At 41.8% G+C, this 26,527-nt stretch overlaps 1 protein-coding gene across 1 annotated transcript; it reads left to right on the top strand.

Annotated features, from left to right (window-relative positions):
* Nucleotides 1–1,404: 1,404 nt before the first annotated feature.
* Nucleotides 1,405–25,853, top strand: ZCCHC2 (zinc finger CCHC-type containing 2). The gene is made up of 14 exons (XM_081919659.1): nt 1,405–2,506; nt 5,158–5,263; nt 7,771–7,847; nt 8,639–8,710; nt 9,348–9,460; nt 10,918–11,012; nt 12,519–12,602; nt 12,793–12,850; nt 14,939–15,068; nt 15,939–16,003; nt 16,849–16,940; nt 20,481–20,609; nt 21,603–23,054; nt 23,981–25,853. Exons 1-14 carry the CDS (start codon nt 1,580–1,582, stop codon nt 24,046–24,048), a joined length of 3,468 nt encoding a protein of 1,155 aa, XP_081775785.1. The 5' UTR covers nt 1,405–1,579; the 3' UTR covers nt 24,049–25,853.
* The last annotated feature ends 674 nt before the right edge of the window (nt 25,854–26,527 follow it).

The following is a 26,527-nucleotide window of genomic DNA, read 5'->3' as shown; positions in this document are numbered from 1 at the left end:
ACAAGTCCCTTCCAAAAGAGGCTTATAATCTAAATATAAGACACAGGAAACCAGCAGAGGGCAGGAAGGGAAACAGGAAGCAGGATTGGACATGGGAAGCTAACAAACATCTGAGGAAGCATAAACAGGATCAGGCTTTTAAGTGGAAGGCTTTTTTGTCGAGATCCAATGCACAGAGTTTAGTGCTGAAATCTGATAACAGTTTTCATAAAACACAGGCGCTGATTGCTGCAATTATTAGGCGTGACCTGATCCGTTCTCTTTGTGTTTCTTAAAATGATGTGGAATAAACACCCTTGCAGCGAACTCCTGTACATGCCCAATACATTTTGGCACCCGAAGCGAACCACAAATGGGGTCCCCCCCCCATCCCACCTGGGAAGAAGGGGCATGTGAAGTTCTACATCAGGAACAAGTGGGGGGGTGAGGAGATAAAGATCTGCCTAAGGGTGTGAGAAGACCAGCAGCCCCTCATATTCATCGAAAGGCAGTATTATTCTGTGATGAACAGTGGTATATAAATCAAATAAACAAAGAAGTAAATTAAAAGGAGAGGATGCTGAGGGGACAGCAGATCTGGCTCTAAGGAGCAAGTCACAGCTGTCACCACCACCATGACAGTAGCAGCAGCAGCATCCTTTGCCAGGGCCTGTTCAGTACTGGCCCCAACTTGGTGGAACGCTGTCACAAGAGACTAGGTCCCTGTGGGACTTGACATCTTTCCGCAGAGCCTGCAAGACAGAGCTGTTCCGCCTGCCCTTTGGTTTGGACTCAGTCTGACCCTTATGTTTCCCTCCCCTTATGGTTTTGTCTTTTAAAACGAGGCTGCATTTTAAATTGCATTTTAACCTGTCTTTTAATTCCCCCCCCCCTTATGCTTTTATTGAAATGTTATTGGTGTTAGCCGCCCTGAGCCCGGCTCTGGTGGGCGAGGGCAGGGTATAAACAAAAGTTATTATTAGTAGTATTAAAGGCTGAATCTGCTGCCCCTGTGACTCCTGCTGCCTGAGGCAGTTGCCTCACTTTGTCTCATGGGTGGGCCGGCGCGGATTACCCACCCACTTAGACACATACCAGGTTCGACATTTTTGTGCTGCAGCACCCTGCCATCTACGGAAGCCATGCAAGCTCTGGTTCGATAGCGCTGCAATCCTCTCTCTCCCGGGGTCTCCTCTTAGGACCCAGCAGGCGGGGCGGGGTCAGACGGAATCGTCACGGCGCGAGGGGGCGCGATTCGCGAGGCGGCCCTCCGATTGGCCGCGGGGCGGGGAAGGTTCTGCTTCTCCCCCGTCTCTTCTCCTTTCCGTTCGCGCCAGTCAGAGCGAGGGAAGGAGGGGGCGGGGCGTCGCGTCTTGACCTGCGCAGTAGAGACTTTCTCTCCCTCCCTCCCCCCGCCCTCCGCGGGCACGCAGGCCCTCACGCACTCCCTCAGGCCGCCGCCATCGCAGGCTCCTCAGCGAGCGCCTCAGGTTTCCTGCTCGGTGACGGAGGGCCATGAGCGGCAGCGGCGGCTCCTGACGGCGGCGCCGCTGAGCCCGCCTCGCTGCTCGCTCCTCCTCCTCCTCCCTTCGCGCCGAGGATGCTGAAGATGAAGCTGCCGGTGAAGCAGCAGCAGCAGCAACGGCAGACGATGAGCCACCAGGAGGCGGACGACGGCGGCGGCGAGGGAGCGGCGGTTGGCGGCCTGGCCTGCCACCCGCGCCGAAGCGGCTCCTCAGGGGCGGCGGCTTCCCCGGGGCCCGGAGGCCCGCCTCTGCGGTGCCTCTGCGGCTGCTCGGCCGGCGGCGCCCGCGAGGCGGTCTACGAGTGGTTCGGCCTGGCGCTGGGCTCCTCTCAGCGGCTGGAGTTCGCCGTGGGGCTGCTGGACCTGCTCAACCCGCTCGAGCTGCGCTTCCTGGGCTCTTGCCTGGAGGAGCTGGCCCGAAAGGACTACCACTGCCTGAGGGACTCCGAGGCCAAGGCCAACGGAGGAGACGCCGCCCCGGCGGCCACCGGCAACCCCGCCGCCCAGGCGCAGCAGCAGCAGCCGCCGCCGCAACCCCTCACGCCGACGCCGCCTTCCCCCCCGGGCGCCGCCGCTGCTGCTTCCCCGCCTCCGGCCGCGCCTGCTCCTTCGCCGGGGGGCAGCGACTTCCGCGACCCGGCCGTGCGCTCCAAGCTCATCGTGTACTTGGCGCTGCTGGGCTCCGAGAACCGAGAGGCGGCCAGCCGGCTGCACCGGCTGCTGCCTCGCGTGGACGCCATCCTGCAGAGCTGCCGGCCCGGCGGCGAGGAAGAGGAGGAAGCGGCGGCGGCGGGGAGAGGCGAGGAAAAGGCGTCGTCGGAAGAGGGCCTGGGTCTGGTGGCCCAGGAGGAGCTGCTGCTGCTCTTCACCATGGCATCGCTGCACCCCGCTTTCTCCTTCCACCAGAGGGTCACCCTTCGGGAGCACCTGGAGAGGCTGCGGAGGGCCCTTTGCCGCGACGGCGCGGAGGACGCGGGCGGGCACACCTGCCGCGGGGGTCGGGTAAGGGCGCCGCTTTGAACGCGCGGAGAGGAAAAAAAAGAGAGAGAAACACACGTCTCTCGCATCCCCGCCCCCGCCTTTTGCTAATCCCCCCTCCCACGCCTCATGAATGGAGTCTTCCCGAGCCTCCCCCCCCCCGGTGCTCTCGCCTGCTGCACAGGCGCCCGGAAGAACTTCTCCTTGTGACATAACAGTGTCTCGAGTTAGGGGATGAGCTGTTAGAGGCCCTCCGCGCTCCATCCCTTCCTCAAAGTGGCCCTTTAGTGGCGGAGGAGGAATCTGGCGGGGGGGGGGGAGAGAGCTCAGTCCGTGGGGGTGAGCTGCAGTGTATGTGTCTGCTGCAATAGGTCCTCTTGTCCTTAGCAGGATGAGTTGACCCAGTTTATCCCTCTGCTCCTGGAAGTAAGGGAGTTTCCCATTGCCTCACCGCTGCTTTTCCACAGAATATTTTTGGTACAAGCTGCCGCGGATGTGCGTTGCACAGAAAGGCAGGATATGGGGGGGGGTGGGGAATTAGTTTAAATAAACGTTGCTGGTTATGTGACCGTGCAACTGGTACGTGCAACGGCTGTGGTTTAGATAGACCTGGTGGCACAGAATTAGAAGAGCGTGAAAATCGGAAGTTGAGGCATATTTGCAGGAGGCTTGAGGTACTAACTCCCATTTAGAGCTTCATTTTCTATTTCTAAAGCAAGCCTTCTATTTTCATGAGGGCATAGAAAGGCCTCAGTGGTGGTGCCATTTTTTTAGTTTGCATCAACATACAAGCAAAAGGATTTGCAGGTGTATCTTAAAAGCCCTTGCACAGTTGAAATGGGATTTCCTGTTGCCAGTGGTGAAAGAGCCAAAATCCCTCAGCAAATGATGATGGCAATATATTTTCCCACATATGTTCTGAGCATATGATACAGTGCTACGTCTGGGCCTCAGGGCCAAAGTCAAGGACACCACACTAAGGAAGAAGGCAAAAAACCATGCAGAGAGTAACTTGGGATGAAGTTTAATGGTAAACAAGGCTGCTGTCAGTACCTGGACTGGTGTTGGGCATGCTGGGGATCACCCAAGTTTGATGCTAGTTGCCATAGAAACAATATCCACACACACTGGAGTAATTATACATACCTGGTTACAGATGTGCATTTAATTGTATCTTTATTTTATACATAAATTATCCTTTTCTAAAACAAAATCGTGCTTATTCCCAAGTATGTTTAGCATCAGGGCAGCAAAAGCAAACACCATTTTTTTCCTCTAGTTGTGTTGCAGTTTAAGCAAGTTTCAGATGTGAAACTGCACCTGATCGGGGTATATTTTTGCTATTGTTATTTTCTGTTATACATTATGAATGTCAAAATAGTTATAATCCATTGAATAATTGAGGAGGAGGAAGATAAATGTTAAGTGTGTTCTTCATAACTGAAGTGTGTGGCCCTGTAAAACTATTAATTCACTATGCAGTTTCTGAAATAGGACCCTACATTTTAGTATTTTGAGAGAAAATAAAACAATTGTCTTCACTCCATGCATTTTTTAAAAATAATTATTTCATTGATATAGCATCATCTGTCTGTTTTCCAAAGAACAGATGTGGCAGGTTCCTAGCCCAGGGGCTTACAGGCACTGTTAGTGGTTCCCTAGACCAGATAGATGGCAGGTTGCCTGCTTTTCAATGGGTTACAGTCCCACCAAAGGAGCGAGTACACAGCTTGCAAGTACTTCTGGATCTGTTGCTTTTGTTTGAGGCTTAGGTAGTCTCAGTCCCATGGATTTCCTTCCATCAGCTTTGACTGGTGTCCCAGCTGCATCCCTGTCTGGACAGGAATAGCCTCACTTCTGTTGTCTATGCCCTAGTAACCTCTAGATTAGATTACTGCAATGCATTGTATGTGGGGTTGCTTCTGTAGGCAGTTGCAGAATTAAGTGGCCAATTTGCTCACCAGGGTAAGACTGACCATACATTTCCAATCCTGGCCCAGCTGCACTGGCTGCCAGTTAGTTTCTGAGCCCAATTCAGAGTGGTGGTTTTGACCTATAAAGCCTTAAATGGTTCAGGATCGCAATACCTCAAGGACTACCTCTCATATGAACCAACCTAGACTCTGCAATCATCATCTTGAGGCCCTTCCACGAGAGGTCCGAAGGGTAGCAACATTTCTGCGTTGGCTTCCCGCTTGTGGAATGCTTTCCCCAGGTTGACTCACCTAGCTCCTTTGTTACATATTTTTAGGAGCCAGGCAAAAATATTCCACTTCTCCCAGGCCTTTGGCTAATTAAGCCAATATGGCCTTTTAAACTAGGTGAGAGGTGGACTTTTGCTTTGCTTTGTTATGTCAGTTGGTGAATATGGTTTGGGGAAATAGCCTAATAGGCCAAATTGGACCCCTAGCTAGAGGTTTCTCGCTCCAACTATAGCACTTGGTTTAAAAATTTGAAATGACTGCTCCAATTTAAAATAACTTATTTGATAATGCAACATACATTTAGAAAAGGAACAGATTTTTAATTACAGACCCTAAGTTGCATATATAATGCATTTTGCATTACTTTTCACATGCATGTTGTTTCCTGTTGTCTTTCTACTGTCATACTTTTATATCACTAAATGTAGTCAGATTTATATTTAATATTTTTATTTCTTTTCCTCAATTTAGAACTTTTCTCATAACTGCATGGCAAGGAATGAGAGCGGTTTACTTGAACAAAGGGCAGCACTTCATGATAAACATATGGTATCCTCCCACAGACCACAACAAGAAGGTATGTAGATCAAAATATCATATTTTGAGTAGCTAAATTGTTAGCAAAGTTTTTTCCCCATTTTATGTCTTTTGCTCTCAGTTAGTGGTGAAGTGGAAATGTTTCCACTGTTACGTTGTTCCACTAAAAACATCCCATTTTTGGAAATATGTAGCTTTCGTAATATCAATTGGTATAATAAAAAATGAATCAAAGTCAAATTGGGCAATTGTAATAGAGTATCAATCAAATGTAAAAACCAAGTTACAAGTAACTTTTTCAAAAGACTATTCCTTAGAAACATATTTATGTGCACAGCTCTTCAGGTATGCTAAAATGAGTGTATTTTCCGTGTCTTCCATTTTTTCTTAAATTGCTACTATGGGCAATGTGTGTTAATAAGTTGCCACGTATTTGAATATTTATAAACCAATAACATAATTTCCACCTAAAGCTTTGAATTTGTTTGATTATAACATTTAAGGTACTCTTAGTATGCCTCCATTGATTCATTTTTTTCTGATAAAATACTTTACTTTGACTGCTTTTGTATATTTGCTTACGTTATATAAATCAAACAGATATGCTACATCACATCTCTGGCAGTGGAAAATAAACAGAATCATCTCCCTGCCCCCCTCCAAACTTTCATTGGTAGTTCGAGTTGATGAAATTCACAAACTAGGAATATCCATTTTTGCTATTGCAAAGCTTTTTAATAGGAGCTAATAAAGATACCGTATTTTTCGCCCTATAGGACACACTTTTTCCCCTCCAAAAATGAAGGGGAAATGTGTGTGCGTCCTATGGGGCAAATGCAGGCTTTCGCTAAAGCCTGGAGAGCGAGAGGCGTCGGTGCGCACCGACACCTCTCGCTCTCCAGGCTCCAGGAAGCTATCCACAAGCCTCTGGAGGACGCCCCGTGCTTCACGCAGGTGTCCGCAAGCCTGCAGCGCCCGGGGGAACTCCCCCCGGGAGCGCAAGGCTTGCGGGCGGCAGTCTGCAGCGCGGAGCACGGGGCGCCCTTTGGAGGACGCCCCGTGCTTCACGCAGGTGTCTGCAGCCTGCCGGCGGGGCGCCCTGAAGCAGACCGCCCCTAGCACTGGGCAGACATCGGCCAGCCCCACAAGCTTGGGGGACAGCGGGGAGGCACAGCGCCGCCATCCCACTGTTCCCCGACCTGGTTTTGGGGGGGAAATAAAGGGGGGAAATCCTTTATTTCCTCCCCAAAAAAAGTAGGTGCGTCCTATGGGACGAAAAATACGGTAGCTCTTAAGTCCAGTTAATGGATTAGAAATTGCTGGGAGGTAGCAGAGGAGGGACAGAACCCTTTGGTGGCATCCCACTACATTTCAATACTGGGTGTAGAAAAGAGGGCTTTCCTCCTGGTAGTCCAGTTTAGATATGGGCTGCGTGCAGAGGATGGAAAAAGAAATCAGCCCCTTTTCTACCGGCCTTAAGACTTGCCTGTATGGAATTCCTTATTTCCTGTTGCTACTAGACTAGTGTTTAAACACAAAGTGGGATAAGTGTGCACCTATTTTAAAAATAAATAAATAAATGTAGTTGCGTTCACATCTGTTTAAGTTAAAAGGAACTATGGTTCAAAAATTAATGAAGTCTGACTTTTTCTTGTCTTGGGACTAAGCCTGTGGTGTTGCAGTAAGTGGGGAAGATTGTAATGCTACAAAATACTTAAAACACTATTTAAAAGAGGAATGGCTGGATTTGGTTTTAAAGGTTCATTGCCCCTTTTGCAGTGCAGTCCTGCCAAGTATATTGCAATTCTACTTTTTAAAGTTGTATTCATGTTTCAAACTGTGTTTTATGTTTTACACTGCTTAGAGGTATTAAAATATTAGGTGGTTTATAGGTGTTTATAAATAAATAAATAGTGTTCCCACGTTGTGGTAACTACCTTGCTTCTGTTCTGTCCTCTCTTCTCCTTGCTGTTCTTCATTTCATAATGAGTAAGGGGAATTGAGAGCTGTTACATTTGATACAAGATGTCCCAGTCAATGTCTTCATTGTGTAGGAGGACAAACGTAGTTGTCTAAAATTGTGGAATTGTTCTTTTTCACTAATTCTCCAGAAATACCTGGAACTTCTTCAAGGTTATTGAGAGATAACTCATGATTTAATTAATTCTAGCTTGCTGATTTCTTGGGTTGCTGAGCTGTAAAACAGTTTGAAGTCAAACAGTGAATTAGTGCAAATAGGCCTTTAACAATTCATTTTGGCAGATATCGCTGTGTAGCCTATGCAGGTATAGTTGGATCAACATATACTGGGCAACAGAGGACTAGCCCCCATTGCACAGTGGTACTGATGGGTAGTAAATTGAAAACTTTGAAAAACCATATAGTTAGAAAGAAGCAGTGATGTGCTGTTTCCAAATATCTAATTCCAAGGTCCAGCCTTCTAGTGTTTTAGCAACCTGGGCAAGTAACCTAAGACAGAGAGGTTAAATCATGAAAAGTCCTTGTGAACTGTTGAACATTTTTACATTTCCAGTTTGTGTTTTTCAGCTGTTCATATTGAAAAGATAATGCTGAAAGGAGTACCAAGGAAAAGAGCTGATAAACATCTGGAGTATACTTTTAAAGTAAGTGATCAATCTGTGGGCTACAAATACTTGCATTAATTGCAGTTCAGAGTTAAAATAATGAGATTTTGCTATTGTATTTCATTACAATGTTTGTGCACTGCTTTAAGAAGCTTGATTAAAAGGTCTAAAAATATAAGAATACATTAGAAAAGGGTTAAAATGTCAGATGGATGTTCTTGCTTATTCAAGCAAAACTTACCTATGCATAGATTCACTGAGTTTTTTTATGGCAGTTGGTTGTATGAGTATTGTAATTCATTATGAAAACACTGCTGCCTTGTTATATTAAAACAGAAATGCTTACAGTCAAATTGAATGTGTAGTTTGAAATTGGCTAATTGGGGCACCATAATATATTTTAGTATATGTGAAGTTGATATTTCCCAACTAAAAATGCTAATTTGGATAAAAAGATTGTATCTATCCTCATACCATTTGGAGGACAGAGAAATCATGAATCAAGTACTATATATAAAGAGTACTTGATACATGTTCAGTGAACTTACTGTAGTATGTCAGGGCAATGGTTTAGAGGTTGGATATTACACCAAATGAAATCAGTTTTGGGATGAGATTCATGCTTGTATCTGTCTTATTATCATGTTTGGGAATGCTGGAATACCTTCTGTTTCTAAAAGTGGCTTCCCCAACAGGCTGATTGAACTTAGTCTGGAAGGCACCAGGATGGGAAAGGCTACCTTGATTACATGGAACATTGGTATCAAATCTGTCATGGTACCCTGTAAAAGCAATGTATGGCTATATAATTTTATTTTATTTTTCATCAGGTAATCTGGTCTGATCATTCTACATCCTGTGTAACAAAAACACATCAAGATTTACAGGAATTTCTACTAAAAGTACGTATTTCTACTAAAAGAACTTCTAAACACTAGTTACTGAAAGGTTTTACAAGTTGGCTTCCAAATTATTTATCCTATTTGCCATGAAACCTGTGGATACCAAAGTAAAATTGACTACTGCAAAATAGGCACAATGTAATAGCTTTTTTCATGCCTGGAAGAAGTTGTAGTTCTAATTAGAGAAGGGATTAAGCCTTAATTAACATTAACCTGCTTTTATTTCTAGTCTGAAGGGACTGGTTGTGTTTAAAAACACACACCCAAAAATTGCATTAATCAATGGTCTGTCTTATTATTGGGAGGGGGAAGTTCAAATGCAGTGCTGAGTAAACATCCTATCAGCACAAGATTTCCTGCTTGCACAGTGCCCCAGCCTTGCTGTTCTAGTTTGGGGGGGGGTCAGCTCTTCGGAGCAGATTTGAAGAGGGTGTACGGCTGTGTAGAGAATTGGGGGGGGCAGATTGTATAAGTGGGAATCCTTGTGCTGATGGGATGCTTGCTTAGTGCTGCATTGGATATAAGCCACTGCTGATAGAGTGTAAAAGGAGCTGTTGCCGCCTTATGATGATTTGCATGACTACTTTGATACAAATTGCTGTTATCTGCCAATAATTAACATTATCCCTCTCACCAGCTTCCAAAGGAACTTTCTTCTGAAGCATTTGACAATACTATTTTAGGAGCATTAAATCAAGGGTTCCAGAAGCAAGAAGAAAGGCGACACCTAGACTTTGAACCCATGATAAGGTAATCGTTTGAGGAAATTAATATGGTGTTCACTATATTAATTTTGATGTGGTCTCTCACCTTCCATATTATGCATGTGTTTAATCTTTTTAAACTAGAGATTCACATAGGAAGACACCTTATACCAAAACAGAACATTATTATATCTAGCTCAGTATTGTTTACACTGAATGGCAGTGGCGCTCCATGTTTTTAGACGAGAATCTTTTCCATGCCAGGAAATGGAGGAATAGAGGTGCCAGGAATTGAATCTGGGACACTTTGCATGCAAAACATGTGCTGTATCACTGAGCTTCACTCCTTTCCCTTAATCTGCACCTATGGAACTATAGTTCTGCAACTTCAGAATCCGAAAAACAAGGCATTGCTGAGTCTGCATAGCTGTAATTAAACTGCATATTCAAACTGGTGTCCCCAGAATCCTAAGAATGCCGAGTTCGTTACTTTTGTAGAAGGAGGAAGGAAGGAGAGCATAACTTTTCCATTCCTCACTTGGAGAGAACATTTGTGTTCCTGCATCTTTGGAATATCCTCTCTAAAGAATTTTGTTTTGCCTCTTCTGCCTTTTTTTGAGAGAGCACTAAAAATGTTTATATCCTGTTAGGCCTTTGACCTATTCTAAAGGCTGGCGTTTAGGGTTCTGAATTGCATTTTTTACTTCATTGATTTTGATTTTAAGCTGCCCTGGGAGGTCTGGCCCTTAAAGGCAGAACAGAACGATAAATTTGTAGAGTGCCAATATGAATGAAATCCAGTGCTATTAGTTCTTATGTGCATTGCTGACCATAAGAGTACAGGACCTATGCAAGTGTTGCATCCAACACATAAGATATGGACATGAGAATTACTATGCATTCTACTGAGCCGCCGCTCTTGTTTCTGACTTTTTAAGTAGTTCTTAGCTTCTTGCTTTATCATTTTATCCTGTTGGGCAGGAGAGGCATGGCTAGTAACTGGGTATAAGCCTTTCTTCCTATCACACATAAGACCTTAGCAACGCAAACTGGCCAAGTTGCATAGGTACATCATCTGTCTTGTACCAGACACCTGAAATAAACTTTACCTGTCCATTGTGTATACATGTCATGCCAAACTTGGCTTTGTCACAACGTAATGTGTAATGCAATTCTTATTCTGGGTCAAGCGTTAGTGTTTTAACATAAGCTTCCATCTGCACCCCTACCTAAAATAGGATATGAATTAGAAATGGGTAGAATCGTATTCTTAAATTTGGTTTTTAAATCACAAATCTTAACAGAGAAAAGCAAGGCAGTAATCAGAATAATAAATGTCCTCTCAGCCCCTCATTTTTTGTGGTGGGGAGGGCTAGTTGACATTCCAATTCTGGGTGTTTGGTTTGGGTTTAAATAAAAGCTAAGTTGAATGAATGAAAAAGTAATTTATAGGTTAAGGTAAGGTAACCTTGATTGGATTGTTTACTTTCTATTTATTTTTAGGCAGCTGTTTTCAACAACATCTCAAGCTTTTCTGCAGAATCAAAGAGTAAACAGCTTCTTTCAATCTCTGTCCTCGGAGTCTTTGCACGTGCACAGTAAGAAATTTCTAAACACACTTCTGATTGATTTACAAATTAATACAAAGTGTTTGTATCAGATAAGCTTACACACTTATATTTAAGATACACTTACATTGACTTCAGTAGGATTAATAGATGTAACTGAAACAGTGTGCAGTCTCAGACGCGTATATCAAGATTTGATAATAGCCACTAAATTTTGAATGCTACAGCCTGCCCGCCCCCTGGCCCTTTTAACTTTTGAGGTCCAAACATACACTCAGTAGAAAGCTATAAACTCTCCTAAGCCTTTAAACATTGTAAAACTGATGTCATCTGATTCCAGGCTCCAGAAATGCCATCATGTGCTTTATCAACATAGTCGACTGATCCTATCTATTGTGTTCTTAGAATTTCTTACTAGAGTTCTGGCTTTCAGATAATAACCCTTGGAAAACACTATTTCCAATTATGTTGAAAACTGTATAGCTTTTGTACAGTGGACTTCTCATTTAAGGCAGCCAGCTGTAAGGGTTCAGAAGAACAAAAGAATGCTTGCCTTTAAACAGGTTCATTGTTGCATTTTTAATTTAAAATCTTCAGTAGATGTACTGCTGCTGGGTGATGCATTTACAAGAATTTGGTATTATTATTATTAATAAGTTGCTTTTTTGCCAGGGCAACCCAAAGCGACTTGAAACAAATAACACACATTATAACCATCACAGAAAAATCTAAAAGACATTTTGTGTATTGAAAGGGCAGAATTAAAACATCCCACTCAATAAAGGAAGCCACAGATAGTTAAAAGCCAAAGGGTTGGTAGAAAAGAACTGTTTTTGCGTGGTACCTCACAATATGTAATGATGGCATCAGGCAAACCTCCCAGGGGAGCCACTCCTGAAAGGGCCCATTCTCAGGTGGCCATCCTCTTAACCACTTGTGGAGGGAGCTCATGGAGAAGGGCCTTTAGCATGCTCTTTGGAGTATAGATCCATTTCCCCCCCAAAATGAATGCATGGTTGACATAAGCTATCTAATGATATACTGTATCTTGAAAGCTGGCCAGTAAAAAAGAAGATATGAAATTAAATGAAGACTGAAAACCGATGGCATAAGCAGAGCCATCCTGTCCGGTCCTTAGCAGTTTCAGAAATTAGCATATTAAGAACAGATAACCAGCTAAAATTATCAACTTACTGTTTTACAATAAAATTAACTTGCTGCAGTATTGGCAGACAAGGACTCCTAAACCAAGAGGAGGAGAGTGCATGTGTGAGAGGCTTTGGAATGTATATAGTTCTGCTTTTAAATACATAATTTTATCCCTCACACCAAACCGGTACAGGAGTTCTCTAAATGCTCCTAATGTTAGACTGGTTAAGCTGCCATGGAGTCTCGAAGCAAATTAATGCAAGTAGCTGCAAGGTATACTCCCCATAACTTCAAATTTTCTACAGCCCTTTGTAAAACAAGGTAGCTGTTAAAATTAACCTTTTGAGTAATACCTTTTGAAGTTGCTCAATGATGCTTACCTTTCAGATAATCTCCAATCTTCTCTGAAGACATCTAAGCTACCAGAACATTTCAAGGAGGACAGCTCAGAAGCTTCAAGTCAGGAGGAAGGTAAGCATGCAGTTCATTATCCTGCCGCACCCCCTTTACACCTACTATAGTAGTATTTTTGCCCCTTGTGAAAATGCAGAGGGCCAAGGATGAAATTTTATTTTTTATTATTTGACTGGGTTGCCCCAGCCACTCTGGTTAATTAAAATTAACTTGATCAATAATGTTTTTACTATTCTTTCCTATCCAGAAATAATACAGCACACAGTGATTCACAAGAAACATAATGGGAAATGTCCTATTACGAAGTAGGTCCTCCTTATTTTCTCATTTAAACTAATCCAATTGATGCTTGGCTTTTTTGAGGGGAGAAATATCTGTCATACTGTTGTTAAGAAATTGCTAGGGAACTTCTTGTGGCAAATTGTAAATCTTATGTTTAGTATTAGGAAAATTTTGCTACGGTACAGTTTTCTTTCTACATATAATTCAAGGAAACAGCATCTGTGAAGACAAAGGCTAAATCATGTACCATGGGAAGGGAGACAAACCAGTTAAGCCAAACCCACCCACCACCTTTTTTTATTATTCGCTGCTGCCACCAAGTGGATATCTTTATTTTCCCTTACTGCCTTCCACAGAGAAGTCCTTTAAAGTTTTGGACTTTAATTCATCCAGCCTACTCCCAACACTGGGTAGAGTGGCAAACCATTTGGTTGTGGGGTGAATAACAAGGTTTCAGATGAAGTTTTTCAAAAACAAACTATACTTTCACTTAAGATTTTAGTAAGCCATGGACAAAAAAGCATATATTTACAGTTTGAGTAAGTAACAGAAATAAATGCATCCAGCTTATACCTGTTCTAGGTTGTTCCCCTAACTAAGCCAATAGTTTGAATCCTTTAATTCAGTTCTGGGCCTAATTGTTTTCTTCTTCATATTCCTTTTTGCTGCAGTGCTGAACTTTCCACAATTCCAGCTTTCATTCAGTCACTAACTGCCTTATTTTCTAGCATGACACTGTAGATCATCTCTCTAGACCAGACATGTCCAACCAGTCAACTGTGATCGACAGGTAGATCCGCTGGTGATCTCTGTCGATCGCGGGATTAAAAAAACTCTGGAATGAATGTTTGTTTCCCCTCGCTCTGTCCCTCCGTCACATATTTTTGCAGCTTCTATTTGCAATGGTGGATACGATACTGTGATTGCTTTTAGCACTGCCTGCTCTTGTCAGCTGTGGCGTTCGAGTTGAGTTATTGATGTTATTTCCCCTTTTAAGAAGCTCAGCAACACACTTTTTAAATATTTACAATACTACAATAAATTAATATTTACAATAAAAATAGTTTGTGCATATTATTATTATTATTATTATTATTATTATTATTATTAAAATGAGAAATGTTTGTGCCAGCATAAATATTGTTGTGAAAGTAATCATATTTACATGGTTGTAAATTACTCCATACTCCCAAATTCTATAACATAACGGGTTCCACTTTTCCATAAATATGCTACCATCCTGTCTTCCTTATCTTATTTTGACATCCGAAACTTTCAATAACTGTTGAAAAGTTGTTGACACTTCTTTCTTCCTTTCCATGTTATACCTAATACACATCCTTGCAGCTGTCAGAAGATAATAATTTCTCTGGCTTCCTTGAAATCCCCTCTTAAACTTCTGACTCTCCTGCAAACAACTTGCTGAGCAAAACATCTCCTTATACTTTTAACTTTCCTATGAGCATTTGACCTCCAATGCGCAAGTGCTTTTGAGGCGAAAAGAAACCATTTTATAATTTTAAAAACCCCAGCACAAAATAGCAGAAAGTCTTATTTCTTCACAGAGCCATTTGAAGAAAAATTAACATGAGCAAAGGTTAAAAGGACCTCTTGAATGAGCACACTTCAATGACTTTTTACTTGCACACATTCCCACTGTCTAATCTCTTCAGCCATCTCTGGTGTGATAGCCCATATTAGCTTGATGCACAATAATTACCTTGGAGACACTTGCTAACCTAGCTTTTTAAGACTGGCAGAAGACTGGGTGGTGCTGCCTGCTTGGAATATTCCCAGTTTGTTTATGTAATAATTTGTATTAAGGTTTTCAATGGTGCAATACAATATAAAAAGAAAAACATACAAAATAAGACAACCAATAGCAGGCTCAGACATACCAGTGCTAAGGGAGGTGAAATCAGTGAATTAACAAATGCAGTTGCTACTTTGTCCCAAGTGTGCAGATTAGTGTCTATCTACAGAAACACAGTCTCTGAAATTTAGTAAAAAGAACTAGCCTTGTGGATTGTGCATAGGTGGACATTTTCCTGGATGAATTGAAATGTTAGAGGTACTTTCAGTGACATAAACTCATGTATTTCTTATAACAGCACTGTTAATACTAAATGTTCTTCACTGGATGGCTTCAACGTAAATTCTGAGCATAACGGTGTGGCAGACTGGAGAAGAAAAGGCTGTGCTGTTCAGCAGCATCCAGAGCATTGCACATTACTTGATCAGGTATTTATTTGATGTGTCTTAAAAGCACATATTTCTTAAGTGGCAGCAGAACCCTATTGAATTCACATGTTTTATTTTTAATAGAAACCTCTCTGGAGTGACAGTTAGTGCTGGTGATGAATTACACCACTTTTCACAAGAGACCTCTTTACCCCCCCCCCATAGGCTGAGTGACAGGTGCCAGCAGTAGCATTTCAAAGGGATGGAAGGGGTAGAGCAATGGGCAGGGTGGGGCAAGCTACAGAGAGCAGAAACATGAGCCAGAGGTTTTTGCATAATTTGCAAGGTTCATGGAAGGGAACATTACAGTTCATAAATACCATGTGTGCATTTTTTAAAAAACAACTTCGGTAATGCTCTTCCTCTTCTGAATGTGGGTGAAAAGCAAAAAGAGCTAAAACCACTATCTATAGTCTTCTGCTTTTGAATTGAATTGTGCCACTCCCTGGGTCACTTTAAAGATGAGTGTTAGACAGTTAGATGATCTGCATCCCATCTTCCAGGCAAGGTACTTCCCAGAAGCCACTAGTTGACTCGCCACAATTTTAAGCAGTGAAAGCCTTGTATGTCATTCCCATTTTTCAGCAATGGAAATGCTTCATGTTTAAGCTTAGGACTTTCAAAGAGGAAATCATATGCAAATATTTATTTGACTCAGTTAAGACAGAGAGGTTCCTTGAGTGTGCTGGAACACCAGCAGAGCATAAGCATAGAAAATTGTGAGAACTTGTACATCTCATTCCAAATGATGAGCTGTTACGTGGGAGGAAAATAACTTTGTGTCAACATTGTTCCTTTGGTCTAAGTGCAGTTGTAGCAATTGTCGGTCTCTGAAGTGGGAGGCTTTTGATCTGCTATTTCGTTCTCCAGTATACAGGGGAGAAGAGAATTTTGCCTGTAATGAGCAAGAAGAAAGGAAAGCTTCAACCAGAAAAGTAAGTACTACACATTAAAAAGAAACAAAATATAGCTTATGCATTTATCAAAATATAGCCATTAAGTATAGCATTCAAATTTATTGGCTTCTGTTAGAGGAAAATTGATCTTTTTCAGAATCTGCTATGAATTTTTTTTTGTTTGTTTACTATGAGTGGTAAATAGAGTACAAACCGTGGCTTCCGCTTGCAGGTTTGTTTGGAGAGAAACAGATCACGATCGCTGGTTCACACACATTTAGCCAAGTTTATGGTGTGCTTCTTCCAACCCCAGGCAAGGTAGAATAAAGTAGTAGCAATTGAGCAGCATGCAATAGCACGATGCTCATTCACAGTACGTCATTGATTGTTTCTTAGGTCACATCCACACCATATATTTAAAGCACATTTATACCACTTTGACAGTCGTGGTTTACCCCAAAGAATCCTGGGGATTGTAAAATACCCCTCTCAACTGCTTTCCACTTCTTCAACAAACTGCAGTGCCTAAGATTCTTTGTGTATGGTGTGGATGTGACCTTACGGTGGCTTACCGTGATATGCACACCAGGTCTTCCATGCAAATGTTGACTTACTTTCTAATAGCCTAATCAGAGGTTTGCCTAGACATACAAAATACAATTTGTTAATATAATGCAATGTATTAACATATATTAATATATGCATGTGTACCAGTAACTACGGTCATGTTAAACCAAAAGTTTAAAAACTTTTGAGTTTTGTATAGCACAATCCATATCCTTGAATAATTTTGAAGTTGAATTGAAAATACTAACCTCAAGGTCCTATGAGAGGCTTTATGACCACTTATTTGAAAAATGAACTATGTTTGTATTCTCACACAGAGATAAAATAAAGAGAACTGACGCCAGGTTTACCATCAGAACTAGCTGTATGAGAGTCGCCGATGCTCACCTCCACCCGGGAACAGTAAAAGGTAGGAAATGTGGTTGCAGACTTTTCAAGTTCGTTGGAGAAGCTTCTCTGTCAGTACCAGTTATAGGCAGGGCCAGGGACAAAAGCTGGTGGAGCAGTGGATGTAGCTCTTACCTTTGTACAGTAGTCTACATTCCAGAGGTTTCTATACACGCCTATCTCTCGATCCAGGAAATCAAGTGACCGCATCACAGTTAAATGAGTACACTCGGAAGAGTGCAGAGCATGGACATTGAGGGTTGTGACCTGGGAGAGGGAATGGCCTAAGGAGAGTCTCAAGTGCTAGACACAGGCCTTGAGGGTCATGATTTGCTACTGAGCCTGAGGCTCCCCACTCAAGTCTTAAATTGTTTGATTTATACATCAATCCATTTATGCATACTGCATACGGATTACTGTATGGCAAGATGAGCTGATAGGGCAGGAAAATATTAAGATTCTCTTAAAATTGCCAGAAGTCTTCTTCATGGTCTTTCCCATTGGTAGTTCTGTGTATGAATACTGCAGTTACACAGAGTCAATTCTGGAATGCTTCTAGAACTTTAACTAGGCTTGTGCCCCACTACTTGAGAGGATATCTTATACCGTCTATGGAACTTGAAGGGCAAAATGAGTGCTCCCAGTTCTCTGATCCCTGTGAATGCTCCTTTCAACTGTTCTTCACTTTTATTAAATTAGAGAAGCTTTTCCCCTTTATTCTAGCTAAGAGATAGAACTCATTTTTCTTTCAATCTGCGATTTAATGTAGTTGTCCTGCGTGTCTATGGCACAGTTGGGAGTGTGGTGTTCAAAAGGTGCTATGGCTATCAAGGTGTTAGTAGAGAGTACCCATTCTGGATGGGACCCACCAGTGCTTTGGTTTGTGTCAGTGAATGGCATATGGTAGGCTGTTCCCTACGCTAACAGATAAAAATGATCTTGACATGGTCACTATTCCACTTGAGATACTGCCGTGGGGAAATGGCTGCAAGTACTGTAAAGGGACTGTGTTTCATCTCTCCCCCAACTCGAGTCACCTGACTCCAAGGTGATACTTGAATACTGTACAAGGCACCTGTGTAAGGTCTAGATGAAGATCTGAAATGGCAAACGGCTTCTTTTGATCCTCTTAATGAGTCCCAAAAGCAGGCATAAGCAAACTCGGCCCTCTAGATGTTTTGGGACTACAACTCCCATCATCCCTAGCTAACAGGACCAATGGTCAGGGATGATGGGAATTGTCCCAAAACATCTGGCAGGCCAAGTTTAGGGATGCCTGCCCAAAAGGATAATATGGCCATGTCAAGCTATTGCATTGATCCTCTACCAGCTTTCTCTTCCTCCAATCTAATTGAGTAGATTCACTGACAAGACTTGGTTCCTAGTCTGTAGTATTAGTGTCCTCCAGGCAGAAATTGAATTCTGCCCCAGTAATTGTTTCATCAAAGCCCAGCCTTCCAGAACTGATCCTTGATAAAATCTGCTGCATCTCCTTATAATGTTCAGGTCATGCAGTCCTCCTTGTGCATAGTGTTTCTGTTTAGATAGATGTTCTTGAAGATTGCCTTCACTTTCATATTTTGTCCCACCATTGAGACCATAAATCCCTAGAGCACAGAAAAAATTGAAGTCACACTTGCTTGAGAAGCCAACCATCTTACCTTCCCACATATAAAACTGTTGATGCTTCAAAACCCTAAATGGTAGCCATATATTGGTACCATAGCGCGATCTACGACTGGAACCAGTACTTATGCATGCTGCTTCCAACTCTGCACTGAGAATTAAATATTTGGTACCCTAAGCCTTTCTGATGTGGAGCCAGCATACTCTGTGAGATTCACTTGTTTCAAGCATACACTTGTTACAATTAACCATTTCCTTCCTTTCACACTCAAATCGCTAAGAAATATCTGTAGCAGAGGAGCTATGGAATATTCTTTTTAATTTTTCCGAAACTAGGAGTACAGATCTAGTTTGAACGTTCATTAATGATTTGGGGTCTGGATACCCCTTTTCTTCTCAAGTGACTAGATAGGTATGGGGAAAGCACTTCTATGTTTTCTCTTTATTGAGTATCTACATGAAATTATTGATCTTACTGACATTCAGGAATCTGAAATTCTGCTTAAGCCAGTTGGAACGGTTGCCTCAGTGGCATCCTGGAGCAAAAGGAAGATCAGTCTTGATATGCACTCAAAAAACAAGCAATAAAACTCCACTTGTTACAGCAGTTTCATCATCTTCATCTCTGATTCTATTCTGTGGAATAGGTTCAGCCATAGTGACCACTTCCGTGGTCCCAACAGGTCCACATTTTCAGTGACAACATCCTTACCATATTTGGCACTAATACATTCTTCTCCAATGCCAAACCTCTGGATGGAGCGGGGCACATATATTTTTCCTAGTGACAATTTTATATCTGCTAGTCTGCCCAGTAAACTCTGCATCCTCTGCATCTGTACACAATCTGACTTAGCCCTTGCCTTTCAAAGGAGATCTCCAACTTAAATTTGTGGCAGGTTTTGATTGGTTAACTTTTCTGTTTGCAGGAAAGTCTTGCACTCTGGTCACTCTGGTCTTCCCCCTTTTGTATGAGTCATAGTTCTGGAAGGATATCTGTTTTATTTGTTACGTCACTCTTAAGATGTCTGTGATTCCAACCAACCTCCAATTCTCTTGATGGCTAGCTGCCAAGTAATAGATTCTGCCTAGACTTGGGCATTATAGTATCTGGAGAATGGCTATATTTTGTGTGTGTGTTGGATAGAAATACCTCTTTAAAAGGTGTGCCACTGCGTACTTGCTAAAGCTGATGTAGCATTTGGCAGAGCATGTCTTTCATAGCCTGTTTTTGGACCTAAAGCCACCTGCATCCTCTTACAGGGGTCAGCAAGCCAGTTGTGTTCTTCAGGTTGCCATAGGTACAGCTTAAGATACATGCATATGATAAGGTCCTCTAAAGAGGAGGAAACGTAAGTGTTAGCAACCTGGCCTAAAGTTCTAGAATATTCCCAGAGTTGGCCCAGAACCCTGCTTGGAACTGCCCAGATAATTACTTAAACAATGGCAATCCCATGTTTAGATAGGACAGGATGTATCGTGGGGATGCTCAGGATTATTATGATGATTTATTTTGCAAAGTTGAATTGGTCGTGTATTTCTTCCAAAATTACATGGGCCAGAATTCAAATAATTGAACACCAGCCCTCTGTTGCTTACTTTTGAATCAGAGGACTTTGAGCAGCACTCATACATGGTGGGGAGATTAACTGTTCAAAGAGAGGAAGTAAAAAACTCCCACTGTTCATGCCCATGGCCATTGTGTCTAAAGCAGCTCTTTGAAATTCAGCCATAGATTCTGGTAGATCATGGCAGTGGCATTGTGCAGTTGTGTAAAGGTTCTTGTTTTTTACTATTGGATAACAAACAAAAGATCCTTACTATGGACTTGACTTCAGGTAGCACGTGAACGTTGCAGAAAATGGCAAGTTAATATGCATATTAATTAATTGACCATGTCTAGTGGTAACCTTTGCTGAAATGAAATCTCTTCTAGATTCAAATTTAGACATTACAATGGGACATGACACATGTGGAGAAACCTCTTCAGAGAGTTACAGTTCTCCTTCTAGTCCACGGCATGATGGAAGGGAAAGCTTTGAAAGTGAAGACGAAAAAGACAGAGGTTGTATATCTGTACTTTTAAAATAATAAGAGTATATATATAATTCCTTTAGTGTGCTTCTTTCATTTGGATTGGTGTGCCTAGGTCAAGGACACCAGAAATAGCCTTAGCAACTCCACTGATAACTAGGTATTATATTCTACATTCTAACTGAAGTTTTAAAATCTGGATTCCTCTGCACAGAGGGGGACAGCCTTCCTCTTAGATCTTTTCTCCCTCCCTGTTTGGGAGCACCTGTCTAACTAAACCATAAATGTATTTGTGAAAACTGCAGGACATCTTTGCAAAGGTTCAGAACATCATACCACAATGTAACCTGCACCTAATCTTGTGAAATAACTTCTTTTTCATACCTCTGTGACTATATTCAGAGTGGCTTTAAATGCCTCTTCTGAACCCATGGATGAGGAGGTGACTATTCTGCACACCCATTCCATCTGCCTCATATACTAACAAATCTCTACTCTCTATTAGTGTCATCAACAACTCTTGTTTTTTATTGGTCATTAAAAATAGACTTAATTTAAGCAGAATCGTAGAGTTGGAAGTGGCCCCAAGGGCTATTTAGTCCAACCCCCTGCAATGCAGTAGTCTTTGCCTGTATGCATTGTGGGTTCCTGAGAGAAAAGGCTTCAAAAGAAATACAGGCTTAGTCAGAGCTGGGCTTCAAGCTTTACTCAAGTCCCACAAAATCTGAATTGCCTTATCTGTTCTTGAATTGATGTAATTTTCCAAACTTGCATATTATGTATTACAACCTTAAATATATAATTTGCTTTTCAAAAACACTTAAACTCACTGACTTTATTTTCAGTCATTTAAAATGTTTTTACATAACTACTTTAATCTACTTCTCTCTCTCCCCCCCAAAAAAAAAATAATAATATTGTATTATTAGTCCTTTTAAAGCTATTTGAAGTGGCTAGGTCTGGAAAATATTGCTTATAGAACCCTTAATGTTTAAGTGCTTAATTATACCCTATTTCCCCACAGACACAGATAGCAATTCTGAAGATTCTGGGAACCCAAATGTGATGAGATTTGCTGGTTATGGTGCTACGGACCTCAATAAGTCACCTGCACAGATTTCGGTGAGATCAGACAATGGAAATATCGTAGAGGATCCTTTGAATCCACAGTTTCAGCACATTTCCTTTCTACCCGCTCTGCACTACGTGATGCACAATGGTGCACAGAAGCCTGAAACTGTAGTCCCACCACCCATATCTGCTGATGGGAAAACTTTGGGAATGGTGGTCACAAATGCAGCTCCTGTTGGCATGGGCTCCGCTAGTGAATCTGAGAAACACGTTGAACTTCTGTCTTCGCCTTTGTCTACCACTTTCCTCCCGTCCGCAGTCCAGTCTGGTAGCCCTGCATTGCATCTAGCAATACACAGAATGAAGATACCTTCGCCGCAGGCGCCGTCTGAAAATTGTGCAGTTAGTGGACCACAGCAACAAACTGGAAACTTAAGTATTGGATCACCAAACACTGCCTTTATCCCAGTCCACAACCCAGGTAACTTCCACGGACCCACAGTTCCTACTACAGACCCAATCTCAAAACCTTCATCCCATGTGATGGGCTTAAATCAAATGGTGCCTCACGTTGAGGGGAATGCAGGAGTGATCCCTCAACCTCCCAGTCTAAAAGTAGTTGTTCCTGCAGCTGGCCTCTCCACAGCACTTCCACCAGCTCCGTTTCCTGTACCAGTGACTCTTCATGCTACCAGTGTGTTGCCCAATCAGAGTACGACTGTGCTGAACACCGTGGCATCAACACCACCACCTCCATCATCTGGTCTGTGCGCTAGTCAGGTCCAGCCTACAGTTCCTCCTGCAATTCCTACCCACACACCAGGTCCTGCACCCAGTCCGAGCCCTGCTTTAACACACAGCACCGCCCAGAGTGACAGCACATCCTACATCAGCGCTGTTGGAAACACCAATGCCAGTGGGAATCTCTTGTCTCCACCGCAGTTGGGGTCTGGGCCTTGCGGGCCGTGTGGGTCTTGTGGTCGCAGATGCAGCTGCGGGACCAACGGAAGTCTTCAGATTAACAGTTACATTTATACCAATCCTCTTCCCGGACAGTTCTACCGAGTTCCATCTTTCATCCCTCTGCCATCACTTTGCAGTGGTAGCTACCTCAACCAACCGCATCAAACCAATGGAGCACAGATTCCTTTTTTCGTGCCTCGGGCCTCATATGCAAACGGGCATCTGATGCATGACCCCGTAATGGGGAGCCAAACCAACTACGGTATGCAGCAAATGGCAGGATATGGGAGGTTGTTCCCTGTCTACCAAGCTTCAAATGTAGTTGCCAATACTAATGGATCAGGGCCCAAGAAGAATGGGAATGTGTCCTGTTATAATTGTGGTGTTAGTGGGCACTATGCACAGGACTGTAAGCAGTCATCTTTGGAGGCCAGTCAACAAGGTAATCCTAACTCCCAACACGGTTGCTTCTGAATTCACTTAGCTTCTATTCTTGACCCTGCTGCTCCCATCCTGCTATCTGTGGGTTGTATGGCACTTTGTGTGCGTGTGCATGCATGATTGTCAGTAATGTCATCTAAGAGCTTGTAATTGGGCCCAAATAAGTTACTTTTGTCGTAATGGCATTCACAGATAACCAAGCAAAAAACTGGGTCACACGGCACCAGTAAGGGAATAGCAAATGAAACCCGCAGTGCGCCTCCCTGGTTTATTAGATTTTTGCACTGCTAAAATGTGACTCTGTATCTCTAGTAGCACATCCCAAAGCAGTTACAAAACAAAACATGGTTTTTAAAGTTGGTAATTTACACATGCTTTGAACTTAAAACCAACCACTCACTTACCCCTATGCATAACAAATCTCCCTCTCCCTGTTAATGTGACTGATTAGACATTTCAAAATGTGTGGATAAACCATTAAAATGTAGGGTGCCATCTGTTTTATAGCAGTATTCTTTTTAATATTTGTAACTGTAATTTATCCATTTCCACCCCTTGGGGTTTTTTGTGTTGTTGTTTTTTTGGTGTGTGTGTGTTTATATCTGGTAAAACTTGAACAGAGAAGATCAGTTTGGTAGGCTGAAGCTATGTGTTCTAGAGTAGTCCCATTGAAATAGGTGGAATTGCTCTTCAGTTGTTAAGTCCAGTATACTGTATGCTTGCTTGTTTGTTTGGAAGAAACTGTCTTAAGACTTTCCTTTTATCTAAAATCTGTCTTCTAGGCAGGTTATATAGATGTAGCTTCCATTTGGATGGAAGAATAGGATTTGAGGAAGGGTATGTTCATTTGGGGGTTTTGTAGGTTTTCTTATAACTTTTATTATTAAGTGTAAGCAGTGACTTAGTAAGTTCTTTTTCCTGTTCTAGGCACTTACAGATTGAGATATGCACCTCCCCCACCCCCTTCTAATGATACGTTGGATTCTGCTGACTGAAACCAAGTAAACATTGCCTACATACCAAAATGAAGGTTGGGAAGTCTGGGGAGTTCTTTGGATTTGAGAGATTCCTTGTGTGTGTTTATTTTTTTTTTCTTTTGCATTTTTTCATTGCTCGTGAATGTCTGTTGTAATACAAAGGAAGAAAGCGGTTTTGCTGCTGGTCTGACTTGCATAAAGCATGTTGCTATCTCGGCCAATCAATCAAAAGAGTATTTGAATGAATAGACTTTTGCACTGAAGATATGCAATGTTTACTGCATTTTTTTTTTTTAAAGAAAAGGTCATTTAACCTCTGACTACACTGGTTGAACAGCCATACGGTTGAAAGGGGTAATTGGAGCATGCTCTCACAAGCCACCTTCCCCTTGCCCTCATTTTCTCGTGCTGCTATTGTTCTTTCCCACCTTTTCCTGGGTCATTCTCTCTCCATGGGACTGGATTGATGTTCAGCCGTTTATTTCTGGCCCGTAACACTAGTAAATTCCTATGCTTTTGATCTGATGGGGGCATTGCTTGCTCTTTTTTTTGAGAGTTTGGAAATTCACAATAGTACATGTGCAAAAACGGACAAAAATAAAGAGCTTATATGTGCCTAAAAGACACAAATAAAACATAGGATGGGGAAGGCTTAAAGCTGTGTGTGGACCTTTAACTGATTTCTGAAATAGAAATACATTGAACAATTTTACTTCTGTTGTAGTATTTTTTTTTAAGCCTGTTGGTTCAAATTGTGTAACTGGTATGAATGCCTTAGTTTGTGTGTCTGCATTTGTAATGACAGTTGGCAGCAAATCCCTTTATTAAACATATACACTACATTGTTGATACAAAAATGACTTGATTTTTAACATCTTCCCCTTTAGACTGTTACAGTATTGTGTTAGAATGTAACTGGTTTATTTCAATCTGGTCAAAAATCTATGTATTCTACAGAACCGTCGGGTATTTGTATACTAGAACCAGTCTACCAAATAGCAATGTCACTTTCTTATGACAATTTTACCACTGTGTGATCACGATATAATGTGAAAGGCTCTGATGAGTGTAAAGATTGATCATGTTATATCACAAAGTTTAACACTGCTGTATTTTATTTCTAAAAGCCAAGATGTACTAAATTGCTTCCAGATAATATTTGATTTCTTAAGTGCACTGAGTTTATCTGGAAGAAAGCTTTTGACTGTTGAAATCAACACTGAACTACCATCCTTTGTGTACCCATAGGTATCACAATTCATAGAAGAAATGTAGATTTTGCTTTAAAAAAAAGAAGATATGCAGCAGATGGGAAGCAGTCAAAACAGTTTTCATTTCATTTCTAATTGCTAAACAAGAAACTTGAAGAAGCTTGATTTACTACATTTCTTCATAGATAGCATTTATATTTATAGCACCAATATATTTTGAAAGTGAGGGAGTAAAGGGGTAGATGAGAGCTTTAATTTAAAAAAGAAAATTAGCATAGGAAATTATCTCCGTTATAAAAAGTACTTTTATTTGCTCTGGGTATGTTGGACCATATTAAAATGAAATAATTGCTTTTGAGTTTAGTGAGGGTGTTGAAAGCACCAGTGGACTTCATTCTCAATTATCTGCCAGTTTACTTTATGGAACTTTATGATTTCAGATACTGTACTGTAAATGGGAGGTATGTTGCCTTCTCTTTATTTGTATGTTTACCATATACTTTGATATTTGAAATGTTATGTATGGGAAAGCTCACTTATATTTCTAGAACAAATTGGATTTTATGCAGCATCTTTCCTTGAATTAACAGCAATAAAAAGAGAAAAAAATCATGTTTGAAAATACTGTACTTTTATTCAAGGCAATGAATTGTCTTACCCATATCCTACATTGAAGTTTAGAGAGTTGATTGTTTCAGCAGGCTCCAAAGATCTTACGCTTGAATAGAAGTTACACACTTAACTGATAGAGGCTGGGTACAAATCACTGCATAACTCAACTCAAAACTGGTTCAAATCAGACTGAGATGCTGGGAAAATATATTGTGGCTCACCGTTCAAAGGGATAAGTCACACTAACAGGTTACAATTATTGATGCGTTAGTTACTTGGGACTTACTTCCACACTATTCCTAGTAATGCTTATGCAGTTTTTCTCACATTTTCTTATGATCCACACCAGTTACTCATTAACTGAGAATTTAATCACTGCTGTGGTAATACAATCATACAGAATACCTTAACCACAAGTGGCTGGGAGTTGCATTTTAAAAAAATAAATGTTTGATATTGTTATATTTTTAGATATTGTGTAAGCCACACAGAGTGGCTGGGTTTCCCCAGCCAGATGGGTGGGGTATAAATAATGATGATGATGTTGTTGTTGTTAAAACAGCTTAGGAGCATCCAAACAGCAATAGCTACTGTACCTTACAGTCTAGAGTAAGTGGAAAGTATCTGAGCTTCCAAAAAGGCACAGAGGCATGATTTCAGCTACAAAGCTGGCC

Source organism: Podarcis melisellensis (genome assembly GCF_964234715.1).
Source record: "Podarcis melisellensis genome assembly, chromosome: 7".
NCBI classification, from domain to species: Eukaryota; Metazoa; Chordata; class Lepidosauria; order Squamata; family Lacertidae; genus Podarcis; species Podarcis melisellensis.
This window is presented reverse-complemented; position numbering and strand designations above follow the sequence as displayed.

Coding starts and splice junctions, on each gene's coding strand:
- ZCCHC2 (XM_081919659.1), top strand. CDS start 1,580: ATGCTGAAGATGAAGCTGCCGGTGAAGCAGCAGCAGCAGCAACGGCAG. Junction 9,461..10,917: donor GACTTTGAACCCATGATAAG/GTAATCGTTTGA, acceptor ATTTATTTTTAG/GCAGCTGTTTTCAACAACAT. Junction 12,851..14,938: donor GGGAAATGTCCTATTACGAA/GTAGGTCCTCCT, acceptor TTCTTATAACAG/CACTGTTAATACTAAATGTT.